This window comes from Prionailurus bengalensis, chromosome A2 (genome assembly GCF_016509475.1).
Source record: "Prionailurus bengalensis isolate Pbe53 chromosome A2, Fcat_Pben_1.1_paternal_pri, whole genome shotgun sequence".
Lineage (NCBI taxonomy): Eukaryota > Metazoa > Chordata > Mammalia > Carnivora > Felidae > Prionailurus > Prionailurus bengalensis.
The window spans coordinates 139,353,310-139,367,352 of NC_057348.1; the positions used below are offsets into that span (position 1 = coordinate 139,353,310).

A 14,043-nucleotide genomic window follows, 5' to 3' on the forward strand; every position below is an offset into this window, starting at 1 on the left:
GGGGGGGGGGCGCGTGGTGGAGAAGGGAGGGATGGAGAGAAGGAGGAAGAGAGAGAAGAAAAGAAATACAGAAAAAATGCAGAAGAAGCAAGAAAGAAAAGCGAAAGCTTCGGGTCAAAAGGCAAGACTAGAGAAACACACAGGACACTGTACTTGTGTATGTAAATGCATGCTCTTTTTCTCAGTTGCCCATATGCCAGTTTGCATTCCACTCCTATCAGACACCATCAAACGCCCTCTTACTATGGAGCCCCAGGCATCAGAATGAGTGCTTCTATCTTCTCCATACGGTTTAGTAAGGGTAGGCTGCGATTTGGGGCTGCCACCTGTCCAGATCAAGCCTCTGCAGGGCACCCCTTCTAACAGCTTATTCCAAGAGGCAACTCCTCAATGTGGCCTCCTCCAAGAATGCTTCTGACATTATATCCGAGGTGTGGAAGCAGAAAGGACTGCTTGGAAGGAGTCTAAAATAGTGGTTACGAGAATGTAAGTGGAGGACCCAGCATCTACTTTGTTAAATAATCATTTTCCCCTCAAAGATTCCATGTTTCCAAATACCACCTTGTCAGAAAATAATGAAGCATCAATGACATCTAGCTGAACAGTACAATTAGAAATGGCAAAAAGGAAGCAAAAGGCTTAAATAAAAGGTAAACTAGGGATGCGGATGTGCCCGATTATTTTGAGCATCCCAATAATTAATAAATTAATGTTGATTATTTACATACCAAAAAGAGTCTTACATTTACAAAAGTACTTGTCATAGGCTTTTAATAGTAAGATTTCATCTAAGAATATAAACTATGATCCAATTAATAACAATTACTGAGATAGTAATCACTGGACAAGTGAAGAATAAGCAGATAAAAGAGTTCCTGTATTCTTTTTAGGGTAAAAATATGCTGGTGACTCCTGAGCCCATTTAATCCAATTTTATACTGTACCACCCCCTTCCAATTAGTCAGCATTAATGGATTACTAGGGTGAATGACTTCTCCTAAAATTCTAAATAGCCATTTGAGAAGGAAACTAGTAATTCATGACCAGCAAAATAAACAGCACTGACCACAATAAAAACAAGACTTTGCCATAAAACAACAATTATTCAAGGGACTACAAACTGTATGGATCCTGCACAGTGAAAACCCAGGAGACTAAGACATAAAATTAGTTGACAAATGTATACAATGAGGATCACTGAAATCTGAACAAGGGCTTCAGGAGAAAAGTCAGGAAGATTTCAGTCTAAAACAGAATGATGTACAAGGAAGAAAATACACACAGCGAAACAACAAAAAAAATCCCCTGAGATCTAGGAATAGCACCAGCCAAGAATCTGGCACATTAAATAGGCACTACATAAATGTGTGTTTACTGAATAAATACCAATAAATATCCACTGCCTAAAGGAAACTCTGAGAGTGTCCCTTCGAAGTTTAAGTAGAATAGGAAACTCACTGGGTTTTATTTTCTTTTTAATTAAAAGCTTAATAAGTAAATCTATATAGTTTGGTAATATTTAATTTGTACAATTACAAGCATAACGACCTCCTAAAACCACATCCAATTCTTCCTTTCTCCTTGGTGCACTTGTTAAAAATTATCTATCTACCTACCTACCTACGTATCTGCCTAACCTACCTACGGAGCGATAGCACTGGTGTTATGTTTCCTATATTTTGGACAGCAGCCCAAATCCAACAAATCCGAGTTTAAAACTATAATTAAAGATGCCATAGTACAGTACACATAATTGAGTTCTATTTCTACAATCTATTGCATTATAGTCAGTAAGGCATATATGTCCATATGCTCTACTAGATGATAAGCTTTTCAAGGGCCAGGACTGTTTTTTAGTATATGTGCTGCCGAAGCGAGCACAGGCCAGGACTGTTTTTTAATCCAAGTTTCTGCAAAGTGACTGGGACTTGTAAATTTTAGGTATTCAGTACATGTTTGTTGCAGAATTCAGGAAAAAACCCGATATAAACATTAACCAAGGCTTAGGGTAAACATAGACAACGAAGTCTCATGGTCCTGCTCTTCTCATGCTGTCTTTTATGAGATTAATAAAAAATCCAAATGGAGAAGTCTGTAATTTTATTCCAGTTACATACAGCTTTCTGACTGGGATTATGTTCCTCAATGCCTGCCCTAGGTGATGAAAACAATTGAGTTCGGCTGTAACGTGATCAACAACCCTCAAGTGTAGGCTTCTTGATGCTCATGGCCGTAGGGGCTACAGAGCTTTCTGCAAATCTACTATGAGGGACACGTAGGCATTTTAGAGCAGGTTATTTTTTTTCAGGCATTAAGTTCTCATATATGAAAATATAAAAATCAGACTGAAAATTTTAGATGTCTACATGTGGTAAAGAATCTAGAGCAACACTGTGGAACTCAACTACAAAAAAAAAAGGCTAGTGACTGCTTGCTTTTACATTTATTTTACTCTACACACTGGCAGAACACATTCTGACATGTAATTTTGCATTCAGTCAACTCTGGAAACTGGAGTTAAATACATTTTTGCATTTTTGTGGTCATCTCATCGTTTGTAAAAGTGCCTATCTATAAAACTAGGCTGGCACACAGCCCTGTTGTCATCTAGAAGTCATATCCTTTCTGCATTGTGCCTCGTAGATGTATGTACAGATGTATCTATAAACACCAATTCGTGAATTTCAGATGCACGGCTCATTTAAGTGCTTGAGACAGGATAACACGCAGGTGTCAGCCCTCCATATTTCAAAGCTTGAAGATTAACCTAATATACAATATGGTGACCTAACCATTCTTCATTTGAAAGAAATCTGAAAAATAATCTCTGATACAGCCTAAGTGTGAGAATAACCCAGCGGGATTTCCACTTCTTCATTTCTTAATGAGTTTTTTGATAATGAGAGGTGACTTTGCCAGTCACTCTGGGCTCTATTATGGCTAATTTGACTCCACTTCACTCTCCTTGTTAATTATTAACACTAGCCTTTTTATCCTCATGAGACCACATTCCAATTTTTCCTTTTTCGATTTTTATGAGCCCATCTTTATGAAGGTGAAAGTCTTGGAGAATAGGTTTTCACTTAGTGCAGAGCCCGAACATTTATTATTCGTTTAGGCAGAGACGCTGTGACATTGATTATATAAGCACGGGTGTTCTTCAGGATGGCTTTAATGTGCTAGCAATGTGAAAAGGCTGTTAATTAAAGAAGAAGCACCGTGGTATTTTTCACTTGGGAATCAGTTCCCAAAAGAATGGTCATTTGCCACTTGCTAACATATCCACAGATTAAAAGGTGACTAGCTCTAAGGGTTTGCCTTTCAGTAGTGCTGAAAGAAATGATTTGTGCCATTTGCAGATGGCTTTCATTTGTCAGAAGCGGTCACTTGCCATATCTATTATCGACAGGACAATTGTGGCAGACAGCACGCAAGGGTAGAATCTATTTGTACTAGCGTTAGAGTCGCACAGCATCATTTAACTATCATGCTAATTGCTTCATTATGAAAACATTTATTTTCCCTCAACTTTAATACATCTCTTTCTCAAAATTGTTTCCTTAGATACCATTTAAAGTAATTACCCACCTAATTATCTCTTTAGTTGGGGCAGGGGGAGTGGATCAGGGTGGACGGAGGTAGGATGGAGGGACGAGCGGGAGCTCAGTCTTTTCTGGACAGAAATGAAGGAGCCGGAGTTTGTTTTCATCATCAGTCCTGCTCTGGGAATCAGTGGGTGAGTCTGTGAGGGGCGGGAGATTGGGGACAGTTGCTAAAATTATGGTGCAGCTGATACTCTTCCCTGGAGGAAAACTACATTTCATCTCCAAGGGTTCTTAAGGCTAAGACTTTCCCCAATCATGCCCAACCCTACGGAAAGACGCATGACCCCGACAGAATTTTTCTCCTCCTTACAACAGAAACTGAATCTGCTGTCTTGAATCTTTCCCCCAACTAATTAGTTCAGTCCCTGGCATTCTCATTGTGGACGTTTCATATCATACGTGATAGGACAACATATACCATTTATCTGATTCTGTACCCTTTGACCAACTCTCTTCCTCTGCCCCCACAACTCAAGGGCTTTATGAAAATTTTCTGAGGTGAAAACAAAACTTCATGGAATCTCCTGTCTTCCTTTAAAAAATTATATTATTTTGTAAGTGCCCCAGAATCTGTTTTTGTTTGCACAGGCCAAGACGGAACTGGAGACCAAGGGGGCGGGCTCCTGCTCACCTCTGTCTGTGACTCCCATCAGCCAGCTCCTGCCTGGCCACATCACCTCTTAGGGATTTACTTTCCTAGGCTGGAAAATGGAGAGCTCTGTCTAAAATCCTGTCCCCTTTCCAAAAGATAAACACCTATTTTAAAAATATCCAAGCAGGGGCGCCTGGGTGGCTCAGTTGGTTGGGCAGCCGACTTCAGCTCAGGTCATGATCTCGCAGTCCGTGAGTTCGAGCCCCGCGTCGGGCTCTGTGCTGACCACTCAGAGCCTGGAGCCTGTTTCAGATTCTGTGTCTCCCTCTCTCTCTGACCCTACCCTGTTCATGCTTTGTCTCTATCTGTCTCAAAAATAAATAAACGTTTAAAAAAAAATCCAAGCATTAAGAAAGATGGGAGACAACCAGTGGGGACATATTGAATTATTCATTAAAAAAGCGCAAAACAACTCGGCTACCAAGTTTTCAAGGCACAAATAAATGAAGTAAAATTTTTAACCCGTACCTCCACTACTTTGAGGTGTGTCAGTAATTTTTATTTTGGGAATGCCAACATAAGCATGCAACATTATTATAAGTCACAACCATTTAAAATCTATAGTGTATAATTAGTTGTGTACCACATGTGGGCTAACAGTAAGCACCGTTATTTAGCAAATTCTCTCCCGTTCCAAGACTGGACATTTCAGAGTGATCTGTTTCCTTTACTCCTGGTTAAAGTTGTAATTAATTATAATTTGGACTCTAACGTTAATTGGGTCAATGTGGAAAAAACTGTCATGCCATAGTACTGACGTAAGGCTCTTTGTTTCTAGGGGGAATTAAAAGGATAGAAGTTGTATGTTTTCCTAAAGCTTTCCAAAAGGCCAATACAGGGGCAGCGGTAGGTTGATATTTTAACATTTGAACTGAGTTCACTAAATCGCCATCTGAATATTTCAGGAATTTAATAAAACAAACACATAATTATTAACAATATTCTTCATTACTATCAAGAGTGAATTAATAGCAAAAAGAAAGTACAATTTACCAACTATCAAGATACTCAGTGGTCTTGGCTTTGGATAGTAACTTCTGAGTTTGAGAGGAAAGTGACTGCATTGTATTTCAATTCCCCAGACTCTACTGTGCTCCCAATACCAAAAGGAAATTATGGCACTGGGGAACTTTTCTATTTACCTCACTACATGGAGGAGCTGTTTTTCTCTGAAATAATTGATGTTTTCTTCAAATCTGTTAATCACTGCAAAATCAAAGCCAAGATCTAGACTTACCTCAAAACTGATAGCGCTCAAAAGAGATCAGTAATAAATGCTTCCATGTTTTAGTTGAATAATTTACAACACAACATAAAACTATACTTTATGCATTTACTAGTAGCCAATGTTATAGAAATGGTTTAAAATGGGAAATTTTTAATTTAAAATTCAATTATTTTGAATTAAATATATGCAGGTCTGGCTAAAAATTAACTTTCTGCTATTCTCACTTTAGGGTTCCTTTTTATTTTTCTAGTTCTACAGAAAGTGGTTTATTGCTTTTAGAAGAAAATAAGATGCTTTCAGAACTTTTGTTAGTGAAGAAAAACCGCTAGCACTTGAAAACTTTTCTAAAACATTATTTTGTCAGCTGATGGAAGTAGGCACTTCAACAGAGAAAACTCTCCCCCGTGCAACTGTGTGGAGCCCAAGCTGTCCAATTCGATGCAGCTAATGGCTTAGAAGCGGGACTTGTATTTGCAACTGGCCTCCTGAGTGTCAGGTCTGATCTCCTTGCCTTGATGCCCGAGGTACTCTTTCTTCTCCGGCACCCACTCACGGCTCTTTCTCACCACCCTGCACCACGCAATCCCGTACGAGACCCTGTTTAGGTGTGTTTGTTAGGTGCTGCCTATGGATCAGGCAGGGGGCCAAGCTACTTTTGGGACAACACAGGCTAATATCAATCAGCTCATGAGAGTCTGGCAGTATCTAAGGAGAGCCAGAGGCCTCCTGCCCAGTGCTGCCACTTTAGACCCTTGTGTGTCTGTGGCCTGATATAGACCAAGTGGGAGCTCCCAGCAACTACAGATGTCTGAGGCAGGAAAATAAGATTATTAGGTCATGACAGCCCCGACAATGATCCTTGAGAGCTGATCTTGGCCTCCAACCCTGGTTGAAGAGAAAAGGGACCCACACAGCCCCATGGGAGAGAGGCCCTTCATTTTAGTGTTCTTTTTGATATAACTCTCATAAATCCACACCTGCAATTTAAGAACTCTTATTAAAAATAAATACTAGGGATGTCTGGGTGGCTCAGTCAGTTGAGGGTCCCACTCTTGACTTCGGCTCAGGTCATGATCTCATGGTTCATGGGATTGAGCTCCATGGACTCTGTGGTGACAGCTTGGAGCCTGTTTGGGATTCTCTCTCTCCTTCTCTCTCTGCCCCCAACCCCCCGCCCCCGCCCCACTCTCTCTCTGTCTCAAAATAAATACATAAGCTTAAAAAATAAATATTAAAAGAGGCCAATTCAGTGGAGTTTGCAGTTTAGGTCCCCCCACAAAGGTTTCTTAGAAACCTATACTTGTTTTCTCCATGCATAAATACTGATATGTTGAATAAGTTAAATGATTCATCACCTTTACTGTTTGACTATGAACATTAATAAATGCCTCATTTTTGAATGAACTCCCAAATAAATTTAAATATGGTCAATTCTTGACTTTTTCATACAAATGGAGAAAGCAATGCTCAAAATAAGCTTACAACTATTTATGTTCAGTTGGGGACTTAATGAATAACACATATATTTATTTTTGACAGGTTTATTATCTTAAGATAATATGAAACCTGACTTATAATTTCTTAGCAGAAAATAAATGATGCTAAGAGACTGGGAAAAGAAGAAGGTCATTCAAAGTCTGCTAGCTGGGAGGAGGGAACCAAAGTACAACTTAAAAGCTGGCTGGGATCATTTGCAGAATGAATGATTCACATACAGATAATGTGGGTTTAGCTACTTCTGACAGTAGACATTGTGGTTAAATATGAATTAGGAAATGTAGCTTAGTTCTTTGGCTTTCTAGTAGGATATTTTGGAAATGAAATTGGATAGGAGAATGAAATTAGTTGAAAGAGTCGAGACTGAAATTTTCAGACTAATACCTATAATATTTATTTTGTGTCTACTATATGTGCACTATTATGGTGTTCAATCCTCACCACCAATGACACTGTATGTGCTATTATTTTCCTTCCTTTATAGATGAAGAACCTAAAGTTCACAGGGGTCAAGCTACTGTCAAAGGTCAAGTTGCAAGTGGCAGAGACAGATGTGAATCTCTCTGGCATCACAGTCCATGTTAATAATTACTAAAAATCACACCTCTCTTACTATAACGGAGGTTCTTGACCTGCCATCCTAAATCTGATGTCTATGGGGAGTCTAATATTACACACAATTTCATATTAATGTGGATTTCCCCCTCCAGCAAAAACAGTTACAGTTTTATCAGAGACTGAAAAGGATGAACAACAAAGAAAGGTAAGATGTAACAGAGCAGAGTGAGGAACAAAACTGAAAGAGTAAGTTTTTTAGTTAAAAAAATTAAAAATGTTTGAGAGAGAGAGAGAGAGAGAGAGAGAGAGAGAGAGAGGACAAGGAACAGGGGAGAGGCAGAGAGGGAGGGATAGAGAATCCCAAGCAGGTTCCATGCTGTCAGTGCAGAGCCCGACCCAGGGCTCAAACTCATGAACTGTGAGATCATGACCTGAGCTGAAATCAAGAGTCGGACGCTTAACTGACCAAGCCATCTGGGTGCCCCAAGAGTAATTTTTTTTTAAAAACAAAGTTAAATGTAAAGACATGGATTTAAGTTTAAGCCTACAAGTACATAATAGTGATGTCCTGGAACGAGGGCAGTAAAAGGATCTGGAGTTTTAAGTTACATTAAGTTTGCAAGGTATCACAGGGTGACTGAGTTCCTTGGCAAGTTAGAGCAGCATGAGCTGCACAAAGACAGGGCAGAGGGACAGCACCTCTCCTGGGGGTCTGGGTTACTCAGGCCACGTTGTGAGCACTGTGCTCTTCACAGCACCACACTCCAGAGCAATACTGAAACATGGACTGAGGTCTATGCAGAGGAAGGTGGTAAGAGTGGTAATGGGCACAGAAACACTATCATGCGAGAAAGGACTGAATGGCCTAGCAATAATGGCTCAGAGAAGAAAACACACAATAGTACAAGGCTGTTACATCGATCACGTAGAACAAGTCAGAAGCAGAGGGGAGGGGGCGGCAGAGATCAACTTGGTCTATAATGGGAAGAACAGGATAGAACAGGTAACTGGTGACCTGTGATCACTGCAAGTGTTGAAGCAAAGGCCGTCAGTAGTAACCAAACTTGGGTTTAAGGGTACTTTAAAAAGAATCATCATGAGAAAGGCCTAGGAATCTGTGTGTTAAGAAATGTCCCCATAAAGTTCTGATGTAAAACTAGGTTTGTTCTGGCTTTTAGAAGACCATGTGCCAGAAAAGTTGTAGAAGTTGTTATTGCATTGGAAAGAAATGTCTCAATAGAGGACCTTTACATCCTCCTAAATTTCTAAATACTGAGAGAGCAACCCATACCACACAGCAATATTACACCATCATTACGGAAGCGAATCCCTCTCAGGCAAACAAAACTGTCAGAATGCATATTAGTAGAAGCCTTAACATAGCATGATTCTTAGAATAATGGCACACTTCTAAGTTGTCTTTCAGAGATGCAAGTATTCTCAAGTGCTTTAGAAATGCTAACCTCTGAAGATTTTCTGGTTCACAAGGTACAGCGAAGATGCCTATAATTATCAGTTCTTGATAAAAGCAGAAGGGTAGAAATAAGAGGAACTTCAGAGGCCAGTGGAGAAATCTGGGCATATTACTGGTTTCCCCCAGAACCCAGCTTGAAAAAGTCAGGGAGACTGAGAAAACATTAATGTTATCAATGTCAATCTTGTTCAGTGAGTATGAGAGCTCTATAAATACACATTCACTCACACAACATTCTCTTCATCGACCTTCCCCTCCCCATTTCATATATGAAAGAAAACGCACGTGCTTACTGTCATTTCTGAGGAAATTATTAAGTAGTTGGAAAAGAGGAAAACTATCCCAGGAGTCTTGTGGTTGGGCCTCCAGTGCAGTATCCATATCCACTGTGAATAAAGCCCAAAATTTCTCTGCATGCTCTGCCAATAAATCAGGCCACCAGGCAAATGCCTATAAAAGGATAAATAAATAATGTAAAATTAGATTACTTCTTAGAAACACACACAAATACCCTGCCACCTGAAAACATGTCATTAAAAGTGAAATTGTAGAATGCTATAAAATAGGATATGTAACACATTTAAAAATAAGTCTACTCACAGAAAAAAGCGATAGTAGAAATACACAAAAACATTCATAAGTAGTTATACTTAAATTATGAAATAGATTTTTTTGTTTTATATTTTCAAATGTTATATATTAAACATGTATTTTTAAATTTTTTTTTCAACGTTTATTTATTTTTGGGACAGAGAGAGACAGAGCATGAACGGGGGAGGGGCAGAGAGAGAGGGAGACACAGAATCGGAAACAGGCTCCAGGCTCCGAGCCATCAGCCCAGAGCCTGATGCGGGGCTCGAACTCACGGACCGCGAGATCATGACCTGGCTGAAGTCGGACACTTAACTGACGGCGCCACCCAGGCGCCCCTAAACATGTATTTTTAAAGTGAAGTGATAAATGTCATTTTGCATTTTAATTCTATTTTAGATTTCCTATTTCATTCAATGCCAAATTTGCTTATTTAAAATTTGTGCATAACATTTTTTCTCACATTTAAAAAATACTACTTTTTTATTTGTAGTACTTTAAAAAATAAATCTAAGGTGTAAAGCTAAAATATACTTTCAAAGGGAGGGATTTCTTAACTCTGATGTTAATTAGGTGCTCCAATGGTCTTTGTCGTAACTAGTCTTCCATAGTCTCTCTGATGCCCAGCATTTTAATTTTGCAGGTCTTGGCATTGTATATATGACTATATATGCGAATATTTTAATTTCTGCCTCTTAATTAGACAGTAACACTACAAAGACAAGTCTGTATATGTTCTATTTATTATTTTATAGTCAGCTGGGCATTTTCTAGTGCCTTTTAGGTCATGGCAATATTCACTTTAAAAAATCTGCTGTTTATCTGAGTGAAAATAATATTTACTTTCTAGAAAGTTCTTGAAAACCATGTGGTCTGACCATGGACCACAGCACCAAGACTGCCTGCCCATGGAATCCAGCAGCAGGCCCAATCTCCCATGGTCCCTACCAACCAGCCCACCAACAATCTCTTAATGGGATGATTAGTGAAGGGTTTTCCCTGAGGAAGCCAGTCTGTAGAGACTACAAGAGATGGCTGCTTCTTCATATGTGCAGACACCAACACAAGTCTTTAAGGACCATGAAGAATCAAAGAAACATGATATCAACAAAAGAACAAAATAAAGATCTAGTACCCAACCTAAAGACATGGAGATTTGCAAAGTGCCTGAAAGAATACAAAGATATCATCTTAAAGAAGCTCAATAAGCTACGAGAGAACACAGATGAACAACTAAATAAATTCAGGAAAACATTAAAAAAACGAGAAGTTCAACAAAGAGATAGAAACCATAAGAACTAAACAAATATTCTAGAACTGAACAATGACTGAAAAATTCAACAGAGAGCTTCAACAGAGTTGATCAAGAAGAAAGAATCAAATCAATGAACTTGAAGACAAGTAATCTGAAGTTCTCCAGTCAGAGGAACAATAACAACAAAAGAATCAAACAAAGTGAAGAATGCCTACAGGATTTATGAGGTATCTTTGAATAAACCAGTGATAGATATTATGGGAGTCCCAAAGACAGGAGAGAAAGGGAAAGGGGCAGAAAGCCTTTTTAAAAGAAATGGTGGCTGCAGCACCTGGGTGGCTCAATCGGTTAAGCGTTAGACTTTGGCTCAGGTGATGATCTCAGTTTGTGGGTTCGAGCCCCATGTCAGGCTCTGCACTGACAGCTCGGAGCCCGGAGCCTGCTTCGGATTCTGTGTCTCCCTTTCTCTCTGCCCCTCCCCCACTTACACTCTGTATCTCAAAAATAAATAAACATTTAAAAAAATTAAAAAAAAAAAAAAAGAAAAGAAAAGAAATAGTGGCTGAAAACCTCCCAAACCTGGATAGGGAAATGGACATCCAGATTCATGAAACCTAAAGGACACCAAATTGCTTGACCTAAAAAAGTCCACACCAGGACACATTATAACTAAACTGTCAAAAGTCAAAGACAGAGAATTTTGAAAGCAGCAAGAGAAAAGTAATTCATCATATACACCCCCCACCACCTCACCAAAGCTATCAGATTTCTCAGCAGAAACCTTGGTGGCTTGGTGAGAATGGTAAGATACATACAAATGCTAAAAAAAAAAAAAAAAAAAAAAAACCGCCAACGAAGAATACTCAGTAAACTTGTTCTTTAAAAATGAAGGACAAGTAAAGACTTACCCAGACAAAAGCTGAAAAAGCTCATTACCACTAGACTTGCCTTTACAGATAAGTGCTAAAGGGCATTCTTCCAAATTGAAACAAAGGATGCTAAACATTAACACAAACATATATGAAAATATAGGGGTGCCTGGGTAGTTGAGCGTCCTACTCTTGATTTCAGCTCAGGCCATGAACTTGTCATTTTGAGCTCAAGCCCTGCATTGGATTCTGCACTGATGGTGCGGAGCCTGCTTTGGATTCTCTCTCTCCCTCTCTTTCTCTACCCCTCCCCGGCTTGTGCTCTGTCTCTCAAGAAATAAATAAATAAATAAATAGATAAACAAACAAACAAACAAACAAACAAACAAACAAACATTGGGGCGTCTGAGTGGCTCGGTTGGTTAAGTGTCCCACTTTGGTTCAGGTCCTGATCTCACAGTTTGTGAGTTTGAGCCCCACGCCAGGCTCTGTGCTGACAGCTCAGAGCCTGGAACCTGCTTTAGATTCTGTGTCTCCCTCTCCCTCTGCCCCTCACTCACACACTGTCTCTCTCTGTCTCTTAAAAATGAATAAACATTAAACAACAACAACAAAAATATATGTGAAAATATAAATCTCACTGGTAAAGGTAAATACATAGACTAATAGTAATATAATACTATAATAGGGGTGAACAAATCACTTTTAATTCTAGTATAAAATCTAAAAGAGAAAAGTATTAAAAAAATTTTTTTAATGTTTATTTTTGAGAGACAGAGAGAGAGAGAGACAGAGAGAGAGAGAGACAGAGCATGAGTGGGGGAGGGGCAGATAGGGTAACACAGAATCCGAAGCAGGCTCCAGGCTCTGAGCTGTCAGGGCAGAGCCTGACACGGGGCTTGAATCCACAAGCCGTGAGGTCATGATCTGGGCTGAAGTCAGACACTCAACCGACTGAGCCACCCAGGAACCCCAGGAAAGTATTTAAAAAAAAAAACTTCTGCAATTATTAGTTTATTAGTATCACCCAGGACTCAGATGTTCAGTATTTCTCCTGAAATTACACAAACAAATGCAAATTGAAAGAATCCAAGTCAAAATTATATAACAAAACAGCACTCCACCACAAAAGCCTGTAAAATTGTATACAAGAACACTATTTTAAAACACTGGCACTTTAAGAGAATGATAATCTCAAAAACCACAAAATTGCCAAGTTCTTCCCTAAACTGCTAAGTAGATAAATATGACTCTAATGAGTGAGTGTGGGTTTTGTAAAGAAAAATCAAATCCAAATCAGATAACTCATACTGAAATACAAAGATTTAAGTGTCTACTTCCTTTAGGTCTATTTGATTTATATAAAGAAGCAAACTATGGTATAGGTTTTAAATGTGCCATACATTTTAGAAGTTGGCCCAATGAATTAAAAATACCTTTAATGGAGCATCAAGCTTCCTAAGAAATCCTTATGTACATAAATAGAAGGCATTTACAGTCAGCACTTTTTTTTCCCCTAGAGCCTTTGCTAGATCTAATGTCAACAAAAATTTTAATATGGCAGCCTTGTATTTTAAGCTCACACTTTTGGGGATACATTCTCAGGTCTTCTTTAATGTGGGAACTACAAATTTAATACATAGTAAGGGGAGTTAAAGAACATAGAGTCCTCATGTAAACGATTAGAACATACTTTTCTCCTAGTCCTTCAAGGATAGACTATCAAAATGTTTGAGTCTATACTAATCCCATGCTTTGAAAAGACTGGTTACTCTGCTTTATAAATGTAACTGGGCTATGTGAAGTCTGATGTCAACTGATCAAGATGGTAAGTTTCAGTTACAGATAAAAACTGTCTGAATTCAACTTTTATTACCCTCCTCATGAGTATGAAGGGTGTTAACAAAAGGTTTTTACCATAAAAAAATTTTTTAATAATGACTATTACCAGAAAAATTTGTTAATGGATACACAGTATAGAAGAAGTCAATTCTCCCATCAATGGCATAACGTAGGTGTGTGTGAGTGGGGTAAGTAAAAGTGTAGTGTTTTAAATTTAAGTTGTTACCACTGTTAAAAGGTGTGGAGTCCAATTAAAAGGTAAATCCTTACGTAAGAATACTTACTTTAAGTGTAAATGAATGAAACTCCCCAATCAAAAGACACAGACTGAATAAATGAATAAAAAAAACGGGGCGCCTGGGTGGCTCAGTCGGTTGAGCGTCTGACTTTGGCTCAGGTCACGACCTCGCGGTATGTGAGTTCGAGCCCCACGTCGGGCTCTGTGCTGACTGCTCAGAGCCTGGAGCCTGTT

The 14,043-nt window shown here is 39.0% G+C and overlaps 1 protein-coding gene and 1 non-coding gene across 20 annotated transcripts in view; both read right to left on the reverse strand.

Annotated features, from left to right (window-relative positions):
• The window catches only part of CADPS2 (calcium dependent secretion activator 2), a 540,583-nt gene that overhangs the window by 70,854 nt on the left and 455,686 nt on the right, over window positions 1-14,043 (reverse strand). For all 19 annotated transcript variants that reach the window (XM_043589377.1, XM_043589375.1, XM_043589367.1 and 16 more), the window contains one exon: window positions 9,308-9,464. In XM_043589377.1, coding sequence (XP_043445312.1) covers window positions 9,308-9,464 — 157 coding nt within the window. The remainder of the gene's footprint in view (window positions 1-9,307; window positions 9,465-14,043) is intronic.
• Window positions 6,288-6,417, reverse strand: LOC122488855. Its single transcript, XR_006298768.1, has one exon.